Below are 26,829 nucleotides of genomic sequence, written 5' to 3'. Positions count from 1 at the left end.
TCTGGATCCCTAAGTCATCTTTTTAGCCCTGTAAATTTGCTGGTGAGCAGTTACAATAAAGCTTCCTGGCAGTTCTTTCTACCAGAGTGTTAAAGTAATCCAGGTATTTGAATGCATGAAATGGAATGACTTAATCTCATCTCCCAGTGGTTCAGATGGATGCAAAGGTCATGGCTACAGCTACCTGGTCTAGGAGTGTGTACATCATGTAAACATTCAGGTCAAGTGACAGAGCTCAGCTAAAATCCAGAAGTCCACTGACACCAGAGTTAGTTTTCCATGAAAGAAATGCCTGTAAGAAACTGGACCAGGATAAAGCAAAGAGTTAAGGGGCAGGAAGAAAGCTTATAATTGCATTACTGCAATATTCTGCAAAATCAGACTTTTGCTTCTGTTCCACCTCTCTTTAAAGCTGGAAATGCCTCAAGTTTCTTACTGAGAGGCATGAGTAATTGCATGAATACTAAATTCTTTGACAATTTCTAGCATGGTTTCATCCAAGGTTATGTGATGAGGCTGCAAAATATAGGCTGTATGTGTTTGGGTATTTTATGCATGTATGTAACTTTGTCACTTTGATTTGCAAAATGGAAAATTCCCTGAATGCCCACAGAAAAGTATAATGTAGCATTTGGCAGGTCAACAAAATGCCCTCCCTTATTCTTTGTCTCCGCCTCATTCTCCAACACTTTAGTGCACTAAGTTGTAGTGACTGAAATCATTCTTGGTGAATAATGCTGGGCCACGCTGAAAATTTGTGGCTGAGAGCTGGACCCTCGTCATCGCCACGTACTTTGTCAATGAGACAGGGTAACCCATGGTTACTGAGCTCTGATCAGCTAAGGGGCAGAGAGCCTCCGCTCCCCACTGCTCTATAAAAGAGACCCAGCTAAGGGACCCTACCAGCTTCTAGCTCTCAGTCTGCGCGAGGGTGTGGGAAGGAAAGCCCAGGACCTCCGGAGCAGAGCACAGCAGCTGCAGAGGCAAGGCCAGCATGTCGCCCAACTTCAAACTTCAGTGTCACTTCATTCTCATCTTCCTGACGGCTCTAAGAGGGGAAAGCCGGTACCTAGAGGTGAGCCGACCCTGGACTGACCCATCTCACCTTCCTTGCGTGTTAGCCCTAGGCGGCAGGCAGGCTGCCTCTGCTAGCAGCCTTTTGGGGTTCGCTGTTTCTTCCCTCTCTGCTGGATGCTCTCTTGCCCCTGGTTTCCCCTATCCTGTTCTCCATCCTTGCCTCTGAGCATCCCAGACTGCCTGCCTGCCTCTGGCCGCTGGGGATGCCCCGGCCTGATGGAGAGGGTCTAAGACCTTCCCATCTTCTCCCGACACGGGAAAATATTACCCCTCTCTCTTTATTTGCTATGCTGAGTGGCAGGGAGGGTGCCCCGCTCCTGGCCCCCTTTTTTATCCCCAGCCCTTGAACTTTTCCGGACTGACCCATGTTCCTTGCCAGCTGCGGGAAGCGGCGGACTATGATCCTTTCCTGCTCTTCAGCGCCAACCTGAAGCGGGAGCTGGCTGGGGAGCAGCCGTACCGCCGCGCTCTGCGTGAGTCGAGGCTGCCCGGCTCGCGGGCGCCCGGGACGCGGGGAAGCTGGGACTCTGTGCGGAGGGCAGGGGGCTCGCGGGCATCTTGGGTAAGGGGCTGGCCGGAACCGCCAGGGGCGCGGCCCCCTCGCTAAGGATCGGTCCGCGGAGGCGCTCCAAGAGGGGAAGGAGGTGGCGCGCCGCGGGCGCGGGAACCCAGCGCAGCCGAGGCTGGAAGTCGGAGCGCCGGGCGCTACAGAGCCCGGGAATGGGGCGCGCGGAGAGGGGCCGCCCGAGGCTGGCGCCGAGGCGGCTGCAGCCCGGGACTTATTGCCCCGTGCCCTCCTCCCCCAGGGTGCCTGGACATGCTGAGCCTCCAGGGCCAGTTCACCTTCACCGCCGACCGGCCGCAGCTGCACTGCGCCGCCTTCTTCATCGGCGAGCCCGAGGAGTTCATCACCATCCACTACGACCAGGTCTCCATCGACTGTCAGGGCGGCGACTTCCTGAAGGTGAGGCGCCCACGGCCCACCAGCCTAGCCGGGGGAGGGGGTTGGGAGGCGGCACGGGAGGGTTGGAAAGGGCTGGGGCATTGCAACCAGCGTGGGGCTGCCGAGCGTGGGTAGCCGGTGGCAATTCTTAGACACTTCGCTGGTGCCCGAGTGGGAGAGGCGCGCTCGAGGACCCCCACACGGCGAGAATCTCGCCCTTACCCGAAGACCTCGTGCCACACACATCCAGTAGGGCTCCGGTCGGTGCCTCTGGACGCTGCCATGGTTTACATTCCCTTCTAGGCGCTTTCGAGGCCCGGGGAACTTCTAGACTTGAACTCGCAGCGCAGAACGCTGCGACGCAATCCGGGGCCGATGAAATATGATTAAAAACCAACAAGCTCGAGCGCTGCGGTCCACCAAGCGGGCCGTCTTGGTTAGAAGGCCCGCCCCACACGTCTCACATCTGATCCCGCCTCGCTCCTGCTGGTCCACGCTCGGCGCACAGAGGCTGTCTTCAGTGCGCCGGTGACCCGATTTTGGAGCAGGAGGGGACTGGCTGCCGAGGGGGCATCTAGATGGAGATAGGTGGGAGGGGAGGACAAGACCCCCAAGCTCACTGCCTCCATGATTCCAGTCGTCAGACTCCATAAGTATAACAGGGCAGAGTGGGATGGCTGATGGAGCTCTACTGTCCAATTAAAATGATCATGATTAACATCTCCAAAGTAGGATTATTTTGGAACCTGTCACATGCGTTAGAAATAATTTGTAGCTGGGTTGTTGGTAATTTTGCTAATGTGGACTAGATTGGACTCATTAAACTGGAGACCTGTGGTGATTTTGAGGGTCAAGTCAATAGACTCTGACCCTTTGTTCAACTGTAAACTTTAACAAGTGAAGGAAAAATGTCCCAGGTAGTATACCAGCCATCATTGCCTGGCTGTTGAAGCAGTTCTTGACATTTTAAAATAATATGTGATGATATAAAAAAAAATGAGAAAAATGGGTGTATATAGCCATTAGCAGGTAAAGTTGCTGCTCCAGTTTTTTATTTTGCTATCTATTTTCAAGATATTTTGTTCACATTTCATGACTAGAGGAAAGAGAGAAGCTGCACGAAACCCAAATTATGCTTTTGTGGGATTCTTCTGAAGGTGAGAGGTAGAAAATATGACCAAGGTAAAAATGTACATTGGCTGTGGTTTTATTTACCAAAGTGGTTGAAATGATAAAGTATAAGGAAGTTTACTTACTTTGGAAGCTTTAAGGCTTATAAAAATTAATTAATACTATTACTTGCAAACAACCCTCACAGTCCAATATATACAAATGAAAAGCAAGCAGGCAGAGTGTGGACTGTCAATTCTCACTTATGACTAAAGGCCCATTGGTGGATGACTTTTTCCCCCTTTTCAACTCTCTTCAGACTTCAGGAGCTGATGGAAATGATAGCATCTATGTCTGTATTTTTTTTCAAAGGTATTTGATGGTTGGATTCTCAAGGGGGAGAAGTTCCCCAGTTCCCAGGATCATCCTCTCCCCACAGCTGAGCGGTACATAGATTTCTGTGAGACTGGTCTTAGCAGGAGGAGCATCAGATCTTCCCAGAATGTGGCCATGATCTTCTTCCGAGTCCGTGAACCAGGAAATGGATTCACATTAACCATAAAGACAGACCCCAACCTCTTTCGTAAGTGTTCTCAGTCAAAAGGCAGAACTTGGGAGTCAGACTGCTTTTTGAAAGTAGTATCATTGCACAGACTTAAAGAAATTTGAACTGAGGAATGATTTGAATGGAAATTTTTTTGTAATTAGAAATGACCTAAAGGATAGTTTCTATTCTTTATTATGAATATCAAACCACAGTTTTAAATTTATTTCCCAGGTTAGGTAGTATACTAATTTATGGTGAGTACAATTCAATCTTTTCTCCAAAGTCTTGCTCTGAGCTCCTCAGGTTCTACGATGCATTTAGTGATAAGCTTTAATCTTCCAAGGCATTTCACTAATCCAGGATAAGCTTGAGGGATCGGATATAAAGTTGCAGGCTTAGAGATATTCAGGCACAGGCTTGAAAGTCTCCATGTCTTTCAGCCTGTGCCTGAATGTGGTAGACAGATATCATGCCCTGACCAGAGGGTTGGATTACAGCATCTCAATGTTACCTTCTGATTCTGAGCCCACCACTCTAATTTAGTTCGTTTCTGATGGACACACATGTAGCTTATGCTACACAACTGAACAGCCCCGGCCTAAAGCATATTATCTTTATAAAAATGAGTTGACTTAGGCGGTGGCTCACGCCTGTAATCCCAGCACTATGGGAGGCCGAGGCAGGTGGATCATGAGGTCAGGAGATCGAGACCATCCTGGCTAACACAGTGAAACCCCGTCTCTACTAAAAATACAAAAAATTAGCCGGGTGTGCTGATGGGCGCCTGTAGTCCCAGCTACTCAGGAAGCTCAGGCAGGAGAATGGTGTGAACCCGGGAGGCAGAGCTTGCAATGAGCTGATATCATGCCACTACATTCCAGCCTGGGCGACAAAGTGAGACTCCGTCTCAAAAAAAAAAAAAAAAAAAATGAGTTTACTCATCTGCTAATTGTTTTTTTCCCCATTAAGAGAAAAATCTGTTTAAAAAATTAGAAAAGGAACACATATCGCTCATTTTTGCATACAATAGAATTAATATTAACATTTCGTGTGGCTGAAAGATGGGGCCTAATCTGCCAAAGAATAATGTACTACTGATCTTTTGATTTCTAGTTCTGAAAAAACAAAAGAATTTTTGAAACAGCCCCCCAAAAAGACTCTTCCTGAGGACTGCAATAGAATAATTCTAGAAGACAAAATAAAGAGTTTCCCCTATATTTTGTTTAGTTAGAAATCAGAAACCTCCTGGGCCAGTAGTGGCTCATGCCTGTAATCCTAGCAGGATTACAGGCCAAGGCAGGAGGATCACTTGAGCCCAGGAGTTCAAGATCAGGCTAGCCCACAAAGTGAGACGCTGTCTGTATTAAAACTTTTTAAAAAGTATATTAAAAAAAGAAACTTCCTAGAACCATCAAGGAATTTCAGTTCTATTTGAAAGTAAGTATAATTAAAAATATGAAAAGGAGGCAAGAGGTGTTTCTGATCTGTTCTGATCAATGTTGATTCATCCGGTAATCAGAAAAAAAAGTACAAATTCTGATGCTTCTAGTTTCATATCTAGACTAATTAATGTATTGTAGATTTATTTATTTACTTATTTGAGGCGGAGTCTTGCTCTGTCACCCAAGCTGGAGTGCAGTGGTGCGATCTCGACTCACTGCAACCTCTGCCTCCCGGGTTCAAGTAATTCTCTGCCTCAGCCTCCCGAGTAGCTGGGATTACAGGCGCCCATCACCACGCCCGGCTAATTTTTGTGTTTTTAGTAGAGACGGGGTTTCACCATCTTGGCCAGGCTGGTCATGAACTCCTGACTTCGTGATCCACCCGCCTCAGCCTCCCAAAGTGCTGGGATTACAGGCATGAGCCACCACTCCCGGCCAATGTATTGTAAATTTAGATTTGAGATATAAAACAAAAAATTGTAGAAGTTCTTGGGAGTAAAATAAACATTAAAAATGCACCTTTTAGTTAACTTATCACTTAACATGCAGCAAATATTTATCAGCCTTAAGACTACTGTCTTTCATTTTTTTTCTCAGCCTATTTTCTCACTATTAGAAAAATACTTAAAATAGGCCTGGTGTGGGGGCTCACTCCTGTAATCCCACACTTTGGGAGGCCAAGGCAGGTGGATCACTTGAGGTCAGGAGTTCGAGACCAGCCTGGCCAACATGGTGAAACCCTGTCTCTACTAAAAATACAAAAATTACCCGGATGTTGTGGCACATGTCTGTAATCCCAGCTACTCAGGAGGCCGAAGCAGGAGAATCACTTGAACCCGGGAGGCGGAGGTTGCAGTGAGCTGAGATCACACCCCTGCATTCTAGCCAGGGTGACAGAGCAAGATTCCGCCTTAGAAAAAAAAAGAAAAGAAAAGAAAAATACTTAAAATAAGCCCGGGGCCATGGTGAAGCTGCTCAGCTGCATCCTAGGCCCCAAGTCTTAAAATAAAGATAAAAATTTTAATTAAAAATTAAAAATTTTTTTAAAAAGGAAAAGAAATAAGAATGAAAAAGAAAATACTTAAAATTAATTATTTACTTTATTATTTGAAAATAGAGTTTGAATTTTGGACTCACCATTAAGCCTTGATTTTTCCACATTCCTAGCTTTAAGCTGAACTCTAGTTAACTCAAGTGCTCCTAGAACTAATGCTAGCTAGTATTTGTTTGGGTGCTGAATTATGTCTTCTGATTGTTATAAACAAGGTAACCCCCTAAGATTAACATTAGAAGCCCCCTCACAGCCCAGGGCCTCCTGACAATATCCATGTGTCACTGATGGTTTTTGTTCCCCAAATCCTTTCTGTCTCCAAATTGTTTTTGTGGTATATATGCTCTCTTCCTGGGCAGAAGGCCCTAGATCATGAACAGGAGTCCTAGAATAAGATACAATAAATGTCTATAAAAACCCAGCAAACCAAGTAATGGAAATGGAAACATGAATTTTCGTTGTTTTTTTTTTTTTCCTTTCTACAAAGCCTGCAATGTCATTTCTCAGACTCCAAATGGAAAGTTTACCCTGGTCGTTCCACACCAGCATCGAAACTGCAGCTTCTCCATAATTTATCCTGTGGTGATCAAAATATCTGATCTCACCCTGGGACACGTAAATGGTCTTCAGTTAAAGGTGAGTTGTTTACTTGTTTCCTAACCATTTGATAAGGCCAGAGCTTTAATCAGAGCAGAAGCAATCATACAGCGCAAACCTGGACACTAGCAAATTGGCGTAGTACGTCGCTCTGATGAGCTCTTAAATTTCACACGTGTTTGCCCTAGCTGCTTTGACTAAGCCCCTCTTCTATTTCAGTTGTGCGGCAAGTTGCATACTCAGGTGCCCCTTCTGACTACTTGAATACTTTCCTTGTGATGTAAGAAATGTTTTCAACTGGTAAAGTTGTGGTATATAATTACAATTGAACTCTCTTGTGCTTGCCTCTTTTACAAAAATTCTCTCCTAGCAGAACGTAGTGTGAGTCATCTACACAGCTGTTTTTCTGATTATTGGAATTTTCTTTTGACATAAGGAAGTATCTCATTGACAGAACTGTGTTGTGAAGGAGTGCTAACTGTAGCATAAAATACAAAATTGGATTTTTAGATTGCAAAATACGGTAAAGCTTTGAAAAGTATTTGGCATGACATTTAACTCAATACATTTTGCCTAAAAAATATTAGCGGATAATCCCTATCAACTTATTTTCGAATAAACTTCTGGTATGGACCTTAAAATTCATGCTGAGTTTGACCGCATTTTCTTGCACTGGCAGCATTTTCCCTCTGAGTCATCCTCATTTCCTTTTACTTTCTCACATGACTAGGTTAAGATAACTCATGTATTTGCTGCTATCAAAGGCAGTCATAATTCCTAATCAGACAGATTTTAGTGACAACCAAATAAATAGAACTAGGACTGAAAAAAGGAGTATATCCAATTTCCTTTAAGCCCTAAATTCATGGATTAGTGCCTGCTTTTTTCTTGGTGGAAGAATAGTCCTTTGATAAGGACACTTTTGGGTATCTTTGGTATAGTCTTACTGGCTCGATATTTGTATGTCATTTTTGATGTAAAATATAGAAGATGAAAGGTGTGAGCACAGACTGGGAGATCTGAATTTTAGTTATTGGGGCTATCGGGGTAATCTTGGTGTTTCCTCCCAAACAATTTAGAGCCTATAGTGTTTTAGGCATCTGCTTCTTCACAAAATATTTTTTGAGTGCTTAGCATGTGCCAGGCACTATTGTAGATGCTGGAAATGAGCAATAAACAAGACAGGTCCTGCTCACAGGGACTGTGCATTCAAGTGGGATGAGACAGGCAAAACTGCCATGTATTTCAAATGGTGGTAAGTGCTATACAGAAAATGCAGCAGAATAGTGTGGTAGACAGTAACTGGGAGCATGGGGGTGGATGGAGAGGCAGGGGGCTACTTGTGATAAAGTGGTCAGGAAAGAAACCTTTTGAGAAGTGAGACCTGAGTGATCAGAAGGAGCCAGCAGCTGTGAGAACAGGGAGCAGAGGGAACAGTGCAGAGGCTCAGAGGCAGGAATGGGCTTGCTGGATTCCAGAAATGGAAGGAAGAGGAGGATTGGCATAAGACAGCTTCAGGGAGATGGGCAGGGCCAGAGTGTGGTGAGCCCTGCAGGCCACATTAGGGAGTTTAAGTTTATTTTAAGTGCAGTGGTAAACCACTGAAGAGGTTCAGGGAGGAAAGCAACATGATCTGATGTACGCTGTCTAAAATGTCACTGTGCCTTCCATGCAATGAATGGGCTGTCGGGCCATGCCACCCTTTCCATGGCCCTGGTGAGATGTTTCTTTAGTTATTATTAATGTATCTATCAAGATTATTTTCTTAAACCTCCCAGATTTCTATGTATTGGAAGATGAGTTCCACCAAAATAAACAAAACCAAAACCAAACACCTTCAATTTTGCACATTGAGTTGGTGTGAGGGTCTTACATTTGGTACAAGGAATATAAGTACTTCTTTTTTTTATTTTTTTTTTTGAGATGGAGTCTTGCTCTGTTACCCAGGCTGGAGTGCAGAGGTGCAATCTCAACTTACTGCAACCTCCACCTCCCAGGTTCAAGCAATTCTTCTGCCTCAGCCTCCCGAGTAGCTGGGATTATAAGCATGAGCCACCACAACTGGCTAGTTTTGTTTTGTTTTGTATTTTTAGTAGAGACAGAGTTTCACCATATCGGCCAGGCTGGTCTCGAACTCCTGACCTTGTGATCTGCCCGCCTCGGCCTCCCAAAGTGATGGGATTACAGGCATGAGCCACTGCTCCTGGCCAAGTACTTTTTTGGTACATTATTGTGGGCTAGGCAAAAGATAGCAGTAGCCTAGAACCTCAACAAAGAAATTTAGGGAATCACTGTTGAGGAACTGAACTTCAGAGGTCCCCACATAACTCAGTTTCTAACATTGTAAGAAAAGCTGAGAGGTTTGCAAAGAAGGGAGAAAAATCGTTGAATAGCAAGGAATAAGTGCACCTAACTTTCTTGTTTCTTTGTTTTGTCCCCCTCACTTTAGTTTCTATTTCTTTCTAGCTTCTTTATTTCCCACTTCTCTCCCCTGAGTCTGCCCTTTTCCCTGTAATAGCACCTGCTGAATTTTGGAACCTATAAAACTAAGTGGAAAATTTAGTCTTAAGAGATGTTCCTCCTGGACGTCCTCTACTCAAGGGAAAGGCAATTAAGGTTTTTTTCCTTTACTGATAAATTGCTTATTCCACTCTCAGTACAAGAACATGAAGCCCTGTATACAGTGGGGCTAATTAAACCTCTATTTCATCATTTGATGCAATTATATATAAAGCCTCTAAGCATCAAACCCAGCACATAGTAGGTAGGCCCTTTAAAAATAGATATCCCCACCTACCCCTGCTCATTAGTGAAGCAGTTGCCATTATGTTATTTTCCAATTTGCTGTTTAGTTCCAGTTGTATTTCAATGCCCTTCTTTTTTTTTTTTTTTTTCTGAGACAGAGTCTCACTCTGTCGCCCAGGCTGGAGTGCAGTGGCACATGATCTTGGCTCGCTGCAACCTCTGCCTCCCAGGTTCAACTGATTCTCCTACCTCAGCTTCTCGAGTAGCTGGGACTACAGGTGTGCCACCGCACTTGGCTAATTTTTGTATTTTTAGTGGAGATGGGGTTTCACCATGTTGGCCAGGCTGGTCTCGAACTCCTGACCTCAAATGATCCACCTGCCTTGGCCTCCCAAAGTGCTGGAATTACAGGCATGAGCCACCATGCCTGTCAGTGCCCTTCTAAATGCCTGAATGTGTGTGTGCTTATGTGTGTGTGTGTGTGTTTTAAGTTCTCTATTTTAGATTTTGGTTCCTATGTGTTAAGGTCTATCTAGTTAAGAACTGAGCACCTTGTCACATACCACTAGATCTCTTAATGAGCACACTTCAATGAAGAAGAGGATTACAGGCAAAATTGTGGGGACCAGTACAAATGAAAATGTGAGAGCCCTTATTACAGTTTTATTAAAATGCAGCAGAGCATTAAACCAAGCATAGAGCCCTTCTAGGCACTGAATTTATGTGGTTGCACAGGTGGCATACTTGTGAGACTGCCCTGATCATGGGAGATGGGGGCTCAAAGTACTTTTGGGACTGAGAGTGGTTGCTTTGTTTGTGTTGGAAAGTAAGGCAGGGGGATTGCTGTGGACAAGACAGTATGGAAAAGCTGAAAAGACTGAGTGAGGTGGCTCGTGCCTGTAATCCCAGTATTTTGGGAGTCCGAGGCAGGAGGATCCCTTGAGGTTAGGAGTTCAAGACTGGCCTGGGCAACATATCAAGGACCCATCTCTACAAAATTAAAAAAAAAAAAAATGAAGGGAAGCAGGAGAAGGTGATCATGGTGGACCACACAGAGCTTTAGAATGAATTCTTTTGAGTAGCTTGAAATAAATTTGTTTTAGTTGAAAGGAGAAAGATCATGGTAACTGTAGCTAACTTGAGCCCCAAATCAGGGTTTTATTATTTCTTTAACATACTTATAATTAATCAAAATTTTTATTGGTAGAAATGATGTGTTCCAATAGCACACAAAGTTCCTTTACAAAGAAGAAGAGATGAGGTGAAGGAAAAACGGATGTGAAAGCCCTATTTATAAAATGTAGGTATTTGACTTCACTTAACTGTGACTGCGTGCATTAAGAAATTCGAATGATTCAGTATGTATGTCCAAATGATTTGAAAAGTAAAGTATTTTTTTGGTTCAATTTCCGTACATCTTATATGGCGTTTACAGATTTCCATTTTATCATTCCAGTCCTTGAGCTTAAAAAAAAATGAAAAAAACATGTACACACATTTCTAAAAAAAATGATTACTCAACTGATTTAGAAAAGCAATTTTTATGATTTTTTTCTCTTTTAAACGTCTTTTAATTTCCGGAGTCCCAGATGTTAAATTAAACGTTATTGCCAGGATGTTGAGGGCTGATTGAGTGAATTCATGGACCCGCTGTTGGTCAAATGGTTTGACTTCTGTAATTGGTTTAAATGTGTCTTTCTCTGCTGCTTTATTCCCTTAGAAATCCTCAGCAGGTTGTGAGGGAATAGGAGACTTTGTGGAGCTGCTGGGAGGAACTGGATTGGACCCTTCCAAGATGATACCTTTAGCTGATCTCTGCTACCCCTTTCATGGCCCGGGTGAGGTATTTCTTTGATTATTATGTATGTGCTTATTAAGATTAAAAAAAAAATCTATCCCCCAATATTTTCTACATTGGAAGGTGAGTTTCACCAAAAAAATCTTCAACTTTTCACACTGAGCCAGTATGAGGATTTGAGGTTATGTATAACATCAGTATCTTTACCAAAATATCTGACATCGGGAGAGAAACCTATGAAGCAATAAAGGTTGGCCTTAAGTAAAACTATGAAAAAGACAAAGCTTTTAAAATCTGCTTTCTTTCCATTTTCTTGGGGGTCCCTGCTTTCATTTTCTAGAGACTAAAGATTTTATCTACTAACTGAAACACTTATGGTTCAAATAGTAGATGTATCATCAGTTAGTGATAGGATAATAATGAAGTAACTGTTTTTTATATATGTGTATGTATGTGTGTGTGTTACTCACAGTAAATAAACAACAAAGTGATAAGCTTTATTAGAAATTCTTAGAACTGCTAAAAGTCTATAACTTCTTAACAGCTAAACTAGCCTCTCAAAGGCCAGTGTAACACAGAGGTAAATTCTGAAATCTAAAAGCGGTCACCAGTAATAGAAGACTGGTTTATTTGGCACAGCATATGCCAGATAGAACCAGATCTATGTCAGAGACAAGTGAGGATTTTCACTTTATTATGCTCATGTCAGGTGAGGATGGATGGGACTTCATGACCTCATGACCAAACAGCTCAATGAAGTCTGGGGGAGGCGGGGAGAGGAGTCATCAAACATTACTGTAAAGGTCACTCCCACAGCTTTACTTCGACACAGGAGCCCTAGATTATCATTAAAGCGACAAAACAGAAGAACAGCAGTCTCTAATCTCGGTTAATTCTGACTGTAGCCTCCTCCCTCTCCTGTCACAGCAGATCATTAACCAGCTAGGCAATGATGCTGCAAAGCAGACAGTCCTCTTGATCAGCTGTTACCTGTAATAATTAAAACCAGGCCACACCACCAGTATTTTCTGTCTCTGAGTTGATGATGGACAAAACATTTCTAAAATAGAATTAACATCGAGTCAGCTCTCCTTAACTGTGGGTTCCCCATACATGGATTCAACCAATTGCAAATAGAAAATACTCAATGTAGGCAGGGTGCAGTGTCTCACGCCTGTAATCACAGCACTTTGGGAGGCCAAAGCGGGCGGATTACCTGAGGTCAGGAGTTCGAGACCAGCGTGGCCAATATGGTGAAACCCTATCTCTACTAAAAATACAAAAAAATTAGCCAGGCATGGTGGTGCACACCTGTAGTCTCAGTTACTTAGGAGGCTGAAGCAGCAGAATTGCTTGAACCAGGGCAGTGGTGCTTACAGTGAGCTGAGATTGTGCCACTGCACTCCAGCCTGGGTAACAGAGAGAGATTCTGTCTTAAAAAAAAAAAAAAAAAATTTTCAGTGTAATTCCTGAACTTTGGGAGTTTGAGGCAGGAGGATTGCTTGAACCCAACAGTTTGAGACCAGCCTGGTCAACAGACCATACCTCCATAAAATAAAAAAGGAAATAATCAGGAAAAAAAAAACACAAAAAAAATAGAGTATAACAACTATTTACATTGCTTTTACATTGTATTAGGTATTATAGGTAATCTACAGATGATTTAAAGTATATGGGAGGATGTGTGTAGTTTGCATGGAAATAGGTAAAGGTAAAAGGTAGCCATTTACATAAGGGACTTGAACATCTGTGGATTTTGGTATCTGTGGGATGGGGAACATCTTGGAACCAATCTCCCGAGGATACCAGAGGGTGGATTATACAAAAGTCAGCACTAAAGCCTGATATGCAGTCTACCCTCCCCCAGATATACTGTATTCTAAAAGTTTCAGATGAGATTTAAGGCAGGAGTGGGCTCAAAGCAAGCTTTCCAAGCAAGGTAAAGGCAAAAGATTTCTCAAATCCCACTTTGCTGAAAACTAGAGGATTCTCTAATGCTAATTGACACTTGAGCCCTGGTTTAAACTGTCAGTGCATTCGGCCTCTCCAGCCTTTTGGGTGAACGATCTGAGGTACTGAATTACTTCCCTGCTCATGATTGGAGAGCACCTTTGAGGAGATATACCTCAGCTGGGTTAAACGGTAAGACAAGGATTAAAAAACAATCAGGCCTTTAAATTTAGATAATTGAAGCCAAAGTAATTTTTCTGCTTGAGTGATATAACTTGAATTGGCAAAAAAGGTGATTCTAAAGCTGGAAAACCACTTTTGCCTATATTACCTAGGTAACTGAAACCACTTTTAAGATATTTTAAGGCTTTAATCATATCACTGTTTGGTTCATTTCAGACTTTATTCCATTACTGGAAGGAGGGCCTTGATTGTAAGTTGTCCAGGTTCTTGGTGTTTTGAACAAAGAATTGGACAGAACGCACCAAGTAACAAAGGAATGAAACACAGGAATGAAGTAGCCAAAGCAGGGATTTATTAAAGGGACAAAGCACTCCACAGGGTGGGAGTGGACCCTAGCAAGTGGCTCAAGGGCCCAGTTACAAAAGTTTTCTGGGTTTCAAGTACTCCTTTCTTTTGTTTTGAGACGGAGTTTCGCTCTTGTTGCCCAGGCTGGAGTGCAATGGTGCGATCTCGGCTCACTGCAACCTCTGTTTCTTGGGTTCAAGCGATTCTCCTGCCTTGGCCTCCCAAGTAGCTGGGATTACAGGCATGTGCCACTACGCCTGGCTAATTTTGTATTTTTAGTAGAGATGGGGTTTCTCCACGTTGGTCAGGCTGGTCTCGAACTCCTGACCTCAGGTGATCTGCCCACCTCAGCCTCCCAAAGTGCTGGGATTACAGGCATCAGCTACTGCGCCTGGCCTTTTGAGGTTCTTATCAATTACCCCTTTTCTGGATGAAGGATTTGGTTTGTGGCTAAAGGCTGAGGTGAATTGGCACCCTATGCAGATGAAGAGATAGCCCATGCTTGGCCCACAGCCAGTCCAAGGTACTCTCCCTTTCCTTGCGAGATGTGGTGGAAGGGGAGAGTTGTAGGGAGACTAGCCTTTGATCCTTCACTACTCAGGCTTGGGGGAGACGCAGTTTTTCCTTTTGGTTCAGGTTTAGGAAGTTTGCACTAATTGGCCTTAGGTTCTCGGCCCCCAGACCCAGGTGTTTTCCTTTTGCTCCAGCTTTGGGGAGTCAGCACGAATTGGTCTCAGTTTCCCTGCCACCAGGCCTTGGTGGTTTTCCTTGATTCAGCACGAATTACCTCAAGTTTCCTGCTTCCAGACCCTGTTCTGCTGCCTTAATTCTTTTCTTTCTTTATCGTGTTTCCATGAGCCCCTCCCGAGCTGTTCAGTGTTGAACTATTAGGGACCCTGCCCTTTACATTGGATTTTGTTAGGAATTAGTTCAAAATAATAAATAATACTCAAGTAAAGAAAATAGGACATGTTATAAAGATTAAAGTCCAGAGTAAGATCAGAAAAAGAATGGCCTCCAAATTGTTTAATGAAAAATAAATTTGGCTGGGTGTGGTGGCTCATACCTGTAATCCTAACACTTTGGGAGGCTGAAGCAGGCAGATCACTCGAGGTCAGGAGTTCGAGACCAGCCTGGCTAACATGGTGAAACCTCGTCTCTACTCAAATTCAAAAATTAGTCCGGTGTGGTGGCACACAACTGTAATCCTGGCTACTGGGGAGGCTGAGGCAGAATAATCGCTTGAACCTGGGAGGCAGAGGTTGCAGTGAGCCAAGATGGCACCACTGCACTCCAGCCTGGATGACAGAGCAAGACCCTGCCACAAAAAAAAAAAAAAAAAAAAAAAAGAAATTGAAAAAGAAAAGAAAGGAAAAGAGAAATAAATTTGGACCTCCTGGTAGAAGCTTAACTAGACTCCCTGGTACTTATATTAAAATAATTATAGGGCTTTTATTTATTATGTCATCAAATTGTCTTTTATCTCAATAACTCTGTTGAACTGTTTACTTTATTTAAATCCAGGTATGTGTTTGAGTGGTACCCATTACACAAGGACAATGATAGCATTTCTTAAAATTTGAAAACACCTTATAGAGACAAAGTGAGGAAAAGGAAGATTGAGAAAACTAAAACAGCAGAAACAATTGTTGCTGGCAGATAAATCTTGCCTCAGGAACCAGCTTGAGGCTGCATAAATAAAAGGAAAGGAATTTTTTTTTTTTTTTTTTTTTTTTTTTTGAGACGGAGTCTCGCTGTGTCGCCCAGGCTGGAGTGCAGTGGCCGGATCTCATCTCACTGCAAGCTCCGCCTCCCGGGTTTTTACGCCATTCTCCTGCCTCAGCCTCCCGAGTAGCCGGGACTACAGGCGCCCGCCACCTCGCCCGGCTAGTTTTTTGTATTTTTTAGTAGAGACGGGGTTTCACCATGTTAGCCAGGATGGTCTCGAACTCCTGACCTCGTGATCCTCCCGTCTCGGCCTCCTAAAGTGCTGGGATTACAGGCTTGAGCTACCGCGCCCGGCCAGGAAAGGAATTCTTAATGAAAATAATATGAGTTTCAGTATATAACCCATACAGAAGAGATATAAAAGTTGTCAGATCTTATACAAATAATGAATAAGACTGGATTTTTGTTTGTTTGAGATGGAGTCTCACTCTGTTCCCCAGGCTGGGGTACAGTGGTGTGATCTCAGCCCACCATGACCTCCACCTCCCAGGTTCAAGCCATTCTCCTGCCTCAGCCTCCCGAGTAGCTGGGACTACAGGCGCACACCACCATGCCTGGCTAATTTTTGTATTTTTGGTAGAGACGGGGTTTCACTATGTTGGCCAGCCTGGTCTCAAACTCCTGACCTCCTGATCTCCCCACCTCGGCCTCCCAAAGTGCTGGGATTACAGGCATGAGCCACCGCGCCCGGCCGAATAAGATTGGAGTTAAGAGAAGCAAGGATATCAGAAGCCATTTCATATAAGTGGTACAGAAAAAATCAGAGAAAAGTTGTAAGTGGATAATAGAACAAAAACTAGTATGTGCAGTGTATATCTATACCATGCAAATGATCTTTTTGTTTATGTATAAAACAGAGTTTTTGTTTAAATTCAGAAAATGATAAACAGGTCATTTTTTTTTTTTTTGGTCTACATAAATGTCCCGCAGTACATTCTATCCTCTAGCCCCCACTAAATGCCCCTTGCAACCCTAGATCTGGTGACAACCAAAAATTGCCACGGCAAATTTCCGACCTGTGCTTAGAGGGCAGTACTGTTTCCACCGCGAACCCGGAACCCAAGCAACTGTGCACACGCCAGACTGATTTTCTTTGCCTGCCTTTACCACTCAGGCTTTGCAGGCAAAAAAGGCCGAGGAAACATCTTTCCTCTTTCCAGCTAGTTTTATTTTTCTAATAGTGTTCTTGCACATGAGTAGAAAGACTGAATTCAATTACACTATTCTGTAACTAATTATAAGTTATAATAAAAATGAAACAAAAACATTTCAACTGATAGTAGATGCGTAGTTTGAGTACCTGAGAGGAAGATACGTCTCCTTGCTTTCATTGTGTTTAAGTGATCCCATCGTTTAAATGATGACTGTGTGGTTTCTAACCTGCTGGGAAACTTTTATCTTTTCCATCCATTATAGCCCAAATGAAAGTTGGCTGTGACAACACTGTGGTGCGCATGGTCTCCAGTGGAAAACACATAAATCGTGTGACTTTTGAGTATCGTCAGCTGGAACCATACGAGTTGGAAAACCCAAATGGAAACAGTATCGGGGAATTCTGTTTGTCTGATCTTTGAATAACCAACCCAATGATTTACATGCTGATAGCTAAGTGAGTTTTTAATGGCCATTGTGTATGATTTTGATGCACAACTAGTTAAAAGCCTTTCATACCAGTCTGTATTCCCAGCCTTGAGCGCGTGCGCGTGCACACACACACATATGCATTAATTTTTGTACTTTGCTTCTTTTATGTTTGTAATCTGTAAATGAACACATGGCAGAAAATAAGCACCTGATTAGTAGGATCATTGTTCTAAATGGAAATGTTTGTAATTCTTTGATGTGCTACGAACCTGAAACTGGTAAGACAAGCACAAAGCAACGTGCAATAAAAATATTGTATCTCAAGGGAAAATACTCAAAGAAAGAAAAGCGGCAGCACTTTTATTAGTTTTATAACAGGAAAAAGTCTTGTATATAGCAAAGTAGTTGCATCTGTTTATTTTCTATTTATTATTCTGTTACAATAGCTATAGCAGTTATTTATTGATTTGTAGCAACTTGTTTTTAACAAAACTTTGTAGCATGGAAAAAATTTTCCATCCACAAATACAAACATGAATAAATGTATTCAGAATGTTGGCACCTTGATGTTGGGCTTTATTTGCTTTCCTGAGTAGTCCTGTTTCTTGTTACCATCAGAAAATAATGTTATCATGTGGTGCAGAGCCAAATGCTGAACTAAATCATTTTGGACTTCTTAGAGCTAGAAGAACTCTGGGCCATTGAAATAGAATGATTTAAAGTAGAGGTAGAATTGCAGCGTTTGCACAAGCAACACTAACTGGCCCTGGCAGGGAAGCAGGGTACAGAGATTCATTTTCCACTCTCCTCATAATACATGTTTTTGTCACGATATACATTTCTACAAAGACAGCAAGGACCTTACAACTCTCATAGACACAATTTGCAGAAATCTGAGTACTTCTTTGATACTGAAGGCAGTTTACTGTTGACTGAGCCTTGTTCCCTGTTTGGCTTAAAACTGAGCGTGTAGTATATAAAAGACATCTTGGAGCAAAAAGCAAGGTTCAGAGCTACAAAGAATTTTTTTTTTTTCTTTTTTTGAGACAGAGTCTTGCTTTGTCACCTAGGCTGGAGTACAGTAGTGTAATCTCACCTCACTGCAACCTCCGCCTCCCGGGTTTAAGCAATTCTCCTGCCTTAGCCTCCCAAGTAGCTGTGGTTACATGCCACCATGCCTGGCTAATTTTTGTATTTTTGATAGAGGCAGGGTTTCACCATGTTGGCCAAGCTGGTCTCAAACTCCTGACCTCAAGTGATCTACCAGCCTTGGTCTCCCAAAGTGCTGGGATTACAGGCATGAGCCATTGTGCCTGGCTAGAAAATTCTTTTAAGTGAACTCTTTACTTTGGATTAGTAGATGAAAGCTTCAAACTATGCCATAATTAATAGCCTTATTATGGTTCCTGAAACGTATTTAATATGGAATTCATTGAAATATACTGGGACCCTATACATTGGGTTTGTTCACAACATCTGAAAACCAGGCAGAAAAAAAAACAACAAAAAAAAAACCCCAACTGATTGGAAGTGTTTCAAATACCTAGGATTTTGCATAAGTTTTGGCTCAGGAGGTATTTTGGAATGAGTGACTACTTTAGCAAATGAATGAATAAATGCTTGAATGGATGGATGGATGGATAGATGGATGGATGGATGACTATAATTCTTGATTAGTTATATAAAATATTGGATTCTTCATTTCATAGAAACTAAATTCTATGAAGTATGAGATTGAACCCTTTTCTTAAAAAAGACAGTCCCTCTAGCAACCCAAGAATTAAGGAAGTTACTTTTATCACCATCAGAAGTTTCTGGCTCTTAACCTTCATGACTCCCTCATGCTGAGTAAAATGCACTTTTCGTTACACCTCACCATGAAAGTTAGGAAAACTTGCTTTTGTTCCTAAGGGATATTTTGCAAGCTCATTAGCCTCTCTGCAGTAAGACAGGTGCTCCTGTGGTCCTTAAGCCCTGACATTCTGTGGTCATTTGTGACATGCTTTACTTCAAAGCTTGTTGGTGAACAAAAGCTTACATTCTTTGAGAGGATGGCCATCCTGGTGAACTGTCCCCATCTTATTCTTGGACTGTCCACTACTTAGCCTACGTTCCAAAAGGATGGGGCAGCTTTCTGGAAACAAAATGGTAAATGAAATCTCTGGGGGAGATTTATAGGTTGTGTCTTCACTGGCATATCCGTCAAGCGAGTAAAAGTTTCTATGAAACTATTTGACTTTCTAAGAAAGGAAGTATAGTGTAGTGGCTAAGGCCATTGAGTCTGCAGCCAATCCTCTTGGAATCCCAGCTCTACCACTCACTTGAGCAAGTCACTTGTAAGTCTCCATTCCTTAGTTTTTAATCTGTAAAATTTGGATAATTTACAGTACCTTTACAGAAGGATAAAGGTGCCATCTTCAAAAGGTTATTGTCCACATTAAATGGTTAGATATATTTAAAGCTTAAGACTTGTGTCTCACATGTATTGACTGTTATTTTTATTGTTGTCTCTTCTAAGCAAATATGCCATTCTGGGTCCTCTGTACTCTTATTGAGATCTTTGCTTTGTACGCTGAAGGATTTGCACTAATTCAATTATATTGTTTCATTCCAGGACATGTGTGAGGAAGCTAGGGTTAGTTAAGGTTGTTGTCTGTCACTGAGAAGCGTAGTAACCCCAGCCCTAATCCTCACCCTAATCCTAATGTTTGAGGATAGATCATGTCAGGATTTATCTAATTCACACACATCTCTTCTCACAGCTCACCCCTGTCTGCAGGTGCTGCATTGCTCCAGGACCAATCCTGACCTTGGGTAAGAGGAATTTGAATAGCTCTTGTCTGACATTCTGATTGTGAAGAAATCATCTCATAAATTGTCTGGACAATCTGCCCTTCTGCCCCATTATCCATCTCTGTAATCTTCTCAATCTTGGTTATTTCATTGTAGTTAGTTTTTGTCTGGCCCTACTTTTATCTCTTACTCCTACCTATAGGTCTTTCTAAATACCAATTAGGTGTCTAGGGCTCTGCTTTCTACAACCAGTAACTGATTTCCCAAATTCCTCCTGCCTCCATGCCTAAAATTCCGAGCATTTTTGCTCACAGATTTTATGTCACTGTCACCATCTAATTTTCTAGATGCTTCTCTTTTTTCTTCTTTTGAGACAGGGTCTTGTTCTATTGTGCAGGCTAAAGTGCAGTGACAGCTAACTGCAGCTTCGACTTCCTGGGGTCAAGCGATCTCCCACCTCAGCCTCCCAAGTATTTGGGGCCACAGGTGCATGCCACCTGTGGCTAATTTTTTTTTTTTTAAAGTGTATAGGCCGGGAGCAGTGGCTCACACCTGTAATCCCAGAACTTTGGGAGGCCGAGGCGGGCGGATCACCTGAGGTTGGAAGTTGGAGACCAGCCTAGTCAGCATGGTGAAAACCTGTCTCTACTAAAAATACAAAAATTTGCCGGGCGTAGTGGCAGGCACCTGTAATCCCAGCTGCTTGGGAAGCTGAGGCAGGAGAATCACCTGAACCCTGGAGGCGGAGATTGCAGTGAGCGGAGATCATGCCGTTGCACTCCAGCCTGGGCAATAGAGAGAGACTCCATCTCAAAAAAAAAAAAAAAAAAAAATTGTAGAGACAGGGTCTCACAATGTTGCCCAAGTTGGTCTCAAACTTCTGGGCTCAAGCGATCCACCCACCTCTGCTTCCCAAAGTGTTAGGATTATAGGCATAAGCCACTGCACCCAGTCTTCTGGATCCTTTTCTACCTCCTCTAATCCTGCCTCTTCTGCCACTGTCTTCCAGCCTGTCATCTATGGAATATCTTGACCCGCCTATGACACGCGACTTTCTTCTCATATCTAAAGCAGCGTGTCTTCTTTACCTTCAACTACTCCCTGGTACTGTTGCTTCATTTAAGTGGGTAGGGCAGAAATGCTGTATGTTCATCAGAACTCACTTTACAACCTCTCTTACAGTTAAGCTTGGTCACGTGACTGAATTATCACAGAAAGAATGTGGGTAGATGTGATATCCACCCCTTCATGTGATCCTCCATACCTTCTCTCTCTTCCCATATCTACTGTCTGTTAGACACAGAGGCTTTAACAGAGGACTCCAAGGCCATACAGGAAAACAGAGCCATAGGATGCAAGAAGCCTGGATCCCTGAATGATCACAGGGACGGCTTCCTATTGACTATGCATATCCACATTGGGCTTTGTGTGAATGAGAAATAGATTTTTATTTTGTTGAGCCACTGAGATAAATATATATAGCACTGAGTATTATCATACTTCATACAACGGGCCTGTCTAAATCCAATTCTTAGCTATTCTGTCTGTTTTTGTTGCAACTATCCAGACAGGCCTGACTTGACTCTTCCGAAGAAAAATACCTCAAATGCACATCTTTGATCTTATGAACGCTAAGCTTTAACTGATATAACCATATGCAATCTTTCCACATTCTTTAAATAATCTTTTTTTTTTTTTTTTTTGAGATGGAGTCTCGTTCTGTCGCCCAGGCTGGAGTGCAGTGGTGCGACCTTGTCTCACTGCAAGCTCCACCTCCCAGGTTCACGCCATTCTCATGCCTCAGCCTCCTGGGTAGCTCGGACTACAGGCGCCCGGCACCATGGCCAGCTAATTTTTTGTATTTTTAGTGAGACGGGGTTTCACTGTGTTAGCCAGGATGGTCTCAATCTCCTGACCTTGTGATCCACCCAAAGTGCTGGGATTACAGGCGCGAGCCACCGCACCCAGCCTCTTTAGATAATCTTAGAACGGTGATCCTTAGACCTCTTTGAAAATCTGACAGGAACTGGAAATTGTTTTCCAGTAAAAAATTCCTATAGGTACAAAAATACCACGCAAATACCTGAGAGTTCACAAACTCCTAAAGAGCATCTAAGGATTTCAGGATAACTCCTGCTATTGGATTCAGTGATGGATAAAAGTTAGTTTTATACCAGTCTTCTTACACTGAATTGCCCTCTCTTCAATATTAGTTAAAAATATTTGTGAGTGAATTTGGCTGCAAAATAAGTCCATAATAACAACTTAGTCTTTCTGCTTCTATATTTAGTTAATTTTGCCTTTTACCAGATGAGTTTTTCTTCATCTGCTATGTAGTTTTTCTTTAGGGAGAAAACATGTTTGACTCAGGACAAATTTTTGTGACACAGATTTTTCCAGATTTCTTCCAATTTCAAACTTTTCTTGCTTGCTATTTTATTTTGTTTGAGACGGAACCTTGCTCTGTCACCCAGCCTGGAGTGTAGGGTGCGATCTCAGCTCACTGCAATCTCCGCCTCCTGGGTTCAAGCGATTCTCCTGCCTCAGCCTCTCGAGTAGCTGGGATTACAGGCATGTGCCACCACACCTGGCTAATTTTTTAAATCATTATTATTCATTTATTTATTTTTAGACAGGGTCTCACTTGGTCAACCGGACTGGAGTGCAGTGCCACGATCTCGGCTTGCTGCAACCTCTGCCTCCCAGGCTCAAAGCAATTCTCCTGCCTCAGCCTCCCAAGTAGCTGGGATTACAGGCATGTGTCACTATGCCTGGCTAATTTTTGTATTTTTAGTAGAGACGGGGTTTCACCACGTTAGTCAGGCTGGTCTTGAACTCCTGACTTCAAATGATCCACCCGCCTTAGCTTCCCAAAGTGCTGGGATTACAGGCGTGAGCCACTGTGCCCGGCCAAGTTTTGTATTTTTAGTAGAGAGGGGGTTTCACTCTGTTGGCCAGGCTGGTCTCGAACTCCTGATCTCAGGTGATCCACTGGCCTCAGCCTCCCAAAGTGCTGGGATTACAGGCATGGGCCACTGCACCCGGCTGCTTGCTATTTTAATTGGGAGGCAACATTGCCAGAGTTTGTCTGCAAAGTAGAATCTTCATGAAAGGAAAACAAAGGTTTGATGGACAGGATTTACTTGTAGGCAGTTTGTTTATGTGCTCAAAAGCACCTAAAAGAGAGTTGTGGAAAGAAACGCCTATTGTACAGTAATCATATGAAATTATATCTGAATATACTCTTATCTGTGCAGTGAAGTATTTCAGAAAAGAGAAACACCTTTGTATCTTCAAATAAGTAGGTTGAATGGCTTCAGTTCTGATGGGTCATTTGTAATGATTATCATCCATTTTTCTCTTTGCATTTTAAAGTTTTCTTCTTCATTTGTTAAGACAAACTACACAAAGAGAAAAGAAACAGATATGGGAGAGGAAATAGGGATGAGAGAAAGAGGCTTGATTAGAGGATTTGAAAACATAATGAAATAGAGGTCTCTAAATTGGATTCTGGGCTTTGGTCTTGATAACAACCGTGTACTCAATCCCTTTGCAGCTGAAAAACTGAAAACAGGAAGTGTTTTTGCTTTAGGGGAAAGATTTCATGTCAAAACTAAGGCATAAAGTTGGATGAGCTAGAAATAACCATGATCTTTGTAACCAGAAGAATTATCAGATATTGGGGGTTCCTAGTACGAAAATGCAATCCCCCTATTGACTCTCCTTTCCAGGTTTTTAAAGTATAAGAAAACATGTCTTGTGTTATTAACGGTTCAGATGGAATCAAGCCAGCCAAAGGCACCAGCAAAGCAGGTGTGATTTCAGGGATAGTACTTAACTGAAAATATTGCCTTTTATTGAAATGCCCACCCTTACAACCCTTTTTCTTCTGTTATCAAAATGTATATTTAATTAAGCAAGTAATTCATTAGTAACTTATTACTTTAAAGATTCAAACCAGATAGTGGTAACTAGTTAATGAACTAACTTATAAATCAGTCATTAATTTGACCCTATATTTTTGCTAACCATTATGACACAAAAAGAATTGGCAGGAAAGTCTCGAATACAGGGGAGAGTAGTGAGTGCTATCCCGGCCCGTGGGATAGTCGAAGCAGGCCCTGGAGGAGGGGGTGGGAATTTGGGGAACAAGAGATACGAGAAATGGAGACAAGACAGTGCTCTGATCAAGTCTCGTTTAATGGCGGTAATGCAGTGCCTTATATACACTTGGAGGGGAAGGGGTTGGGCCAAGGCGAAAATGATCTCATAGTGGAGGCGTGGCCAGATAGGTATTGGTTTCTCTGGTCGAACGTCATGTTGCACCTGCGCTGTCAGGTAGTAATTTTCGCGGGCGCGGGAAAAATGGGTGAAGAAGCAGCAGGAAGAGCGCCATCTTTTATGAGGTATTAATACAGGGAAAAAGGTAAATCTAGGGAGGAGGTAGAAGGTGGAAATGAATAGAGCTCAGGCGTTTTTAATCGTCAGTTATTATTCGCTATGGCCGGGGCGTGCAGCTCCGGACAAGTGCAATTAAGAGTATTAGGTGCTGGCTGGGCACAGTGGCTCATACCTATAATCCCAATACTTTGGGAGGCTGAGGTGGGCGGATTACTTAAGGCCGGGAGTTCGAGACCAGCCTGTCCAACATAGTGAAACCTGATCTCTACTAAAAATACAAAAAATTAGCTGGGTGTGGTGGTGCATGCCTGTAATCCCAGCTACTCTGGAGGCTGAGGCAGAAGAATCGCTTGAACTCGGGAGGCAGAGAACACACACACACACACACAATATATATGTGTGTTATATATATGTATGTTGGTGGTCCATTGGCAAAGCTAAGAAAATGGTAGATCAACTCTGCCATCTGCTCAGCAAAAGCCAATCCCTTCACCTATCACATCTGGGCTTATTAGCAGAGGCCTCTATGATCCCTCCGTATCCTGGCATTTCCAGTGAAAAACAACCAGTGCTGACATTGAGTGCCCCTTAAGGGACACTGACACGCCAACTGTCAGGTAAAGGTAGGAAGGGTGAGGCTGGTGTAATTTTCTGTAAGTCTGCAGGCTTAAAAACAAAACAAAACAAACTCAAAAACCTCTAAGATTGATGAACAATAAGAAAATGTTTGGCTTTATTCTTGAATCATAGTAAAAGCTAATATTTATTGAATACGAAGTACAGGCATACCTTGTTTTATTGCACTTCACTTTATTGGACTTTGCAGACGTTGTGTTTTTTACAAGTAGAAGGTTTGTGGCAACTGGGCTGGGCAGGTCTATTGGTGCCATTTTTCCAACAACATGTGTTCACTTCATGTGTCTGTGTCACATGTTGGTAATTCTCATAATATTTCAAGCTTTTTCATTATGATCATACCTGTTATGGTGATCTGTGGTCGGAGATCTTTGATGTTACTATTGTAATTGTTTTGGGGTGCCACAAACTGTGCCCATACAAGACAGCAAACTTATGGATAAATGTGTGTGCTGACTTCTCCGCCTACTGGCTGTTCCTCTATCTCTCTTTCTCTTGCCTCGGGCCTCCTTATTCTCTAAGACACAAAAATATTAAAATTAGGCCAATTAATAATTCTACAGTGACCTCTAAGTGTTCAGTGAAAGGAAGAATCCCAGGTTTCTCACTTTAAGTCAAATGCTAGAAATGATTAAGCTTAGTGAAGAAGGCATGTTGAAAGCCAAGAGAGGCTAAAAGCTAAGCTTCTTATTCCAAACAGCCAAGTTATGAATGCCAAGGAAAAGTTACCGAAGGAAATTAAAAGTGCTACTCCAGTGAATACACAAATGATAAGAAAACAAAACAGCCTTATTGCTGATGTGGAGAAAGTTTGAGTGTTCTGGGTACATCAAACCGGCCACAGCATTCCCTTAAGCCAAAACCTAATCCAGAGCAAGGCCCTAATTTTCTCTTATTCTTTGAAGGCTGAGTGAGGTGAGGGAATCTGCTGAAGAAAAGCTGGAAGCTAGCACAGGTTGCTTCATGAGGTTTAAGGAAAGAAGCCATCTCCATAACAAAAAGGTGCAAGTGAAGCAGCAAGTGCTGATGTAGAAGCTGCAGCAAGATCATTGATGAAGGTGGCTACTCCAAACAACTGATTTTCAATGTAGACAAAAAAGCCTTCTATTGGAAGGAGGTGCCATCTAGGACTTTTCTCACTAAAGGGAAGTCAATACCTGGTTTCAAAGCTTCAAAGGACAGAATGACTCGTTAGGGGCTAATGCAGCTGGTAACTTTAAGAAGAAGCCAAGCTCACGTACCATTCTGAAAATCCCAGGGCCCATAAGAAGTATGCTGAGTCTACCCTGTCTGGGCTCTAAAGGAACAGCAAAGCCTGGATGATAGCACCTCTGTTTACAACATGGTTTACTGGATATTTGAAGCCTACTGTTGAGACTTACTGCTGAGAAAAATAATTTCTTTCAAAATATTACTGCTCATTGACAATGCATCTGGTCATCCAAGAGCTCTGAGGGAAATATACAAAAAGATTAATGTTTTCATGCCTGCTAACATAACATCCATTCTGCAGCCCATGGACAATCTCACAATAAAACTTTAAGGGATAAGGAGTTACTTCTTTTGAACGAGCAAAGAAAGCGGTTTCTTGAGATGGCATCTACTCCTAGTGAAGACGCTGTGAACGTTGTTGAAATAACAACAAATTTAGAATGGTTCATAAACTTAGCTGATAATGCAGCAGCAGAGTTTGAGAGGATTAAGTCTAATTTTGAAGGAAGTTCTACTATAGGTAGAATGCTATCAAACAGCCTTACATGCTATAGAGAAATCCTTTGTAAAAAGAAGACTCAATTAATGTGGCAAACCTCACTGGTGTCTTATTTTAGGAAATTGCCACAGCTGTCCCAGCTTTCAGTAGCCACTGCCCTTATCAGTCAGCAGCCCATCAACATCAAG

General features: G+C 42.6%; 1 protein-coding gene across 1 annotated transcript; it reads left to right on the top strand.

Moving 5' to 3' along the window:
- The first annotated feature begins 429 nt into the window (after positions 1-429).
- On the top strand, positions 430-17,667 carry CRHBP (corticotropin releasing hormone binding protein). Its single transcript, XM_050795708.1, has 7 exons — positions 430-1,075; positions 1,457-1,550; positions 1,884-2,041; positions 3,503-3,713; positions 6,658-6,806; positions 11,233-11,350; positions 16,933-17,667. The coding sequence occupies exons 1-7, from the start codon at positions 995-997 to the stop codon at positions 17,088-17,090; spliced, it is 969 nt and encodes a 322-aa protein (XP_050651665.1). The 5' UTR covers positions 430-994; the 3' UTR covers positions 17,091-17,667.
- Positions 17,668-26,829: the final 9,162 nt, after the last annotated feature.

This window comes from Macaca thibetana, chromosome 6 (genome assembly GCF_024542745.1).
Source record: "Macaca thibetana thibetana isolate TM-01 chromosome 6, ASM2454274v1, whole genome shotgun sequence".
Lineage (NCBI taxonomy): Eukaryota > Metazoa > Chordata > Mammalia > Primates > Cercopithecidae > Macaca > Macaca thibetana.
The sequence above is the reverse complement of the archived record's forward strand: the minus strand, read 5'-3'. Positions and strand labels throughout refer to the sequence as shown.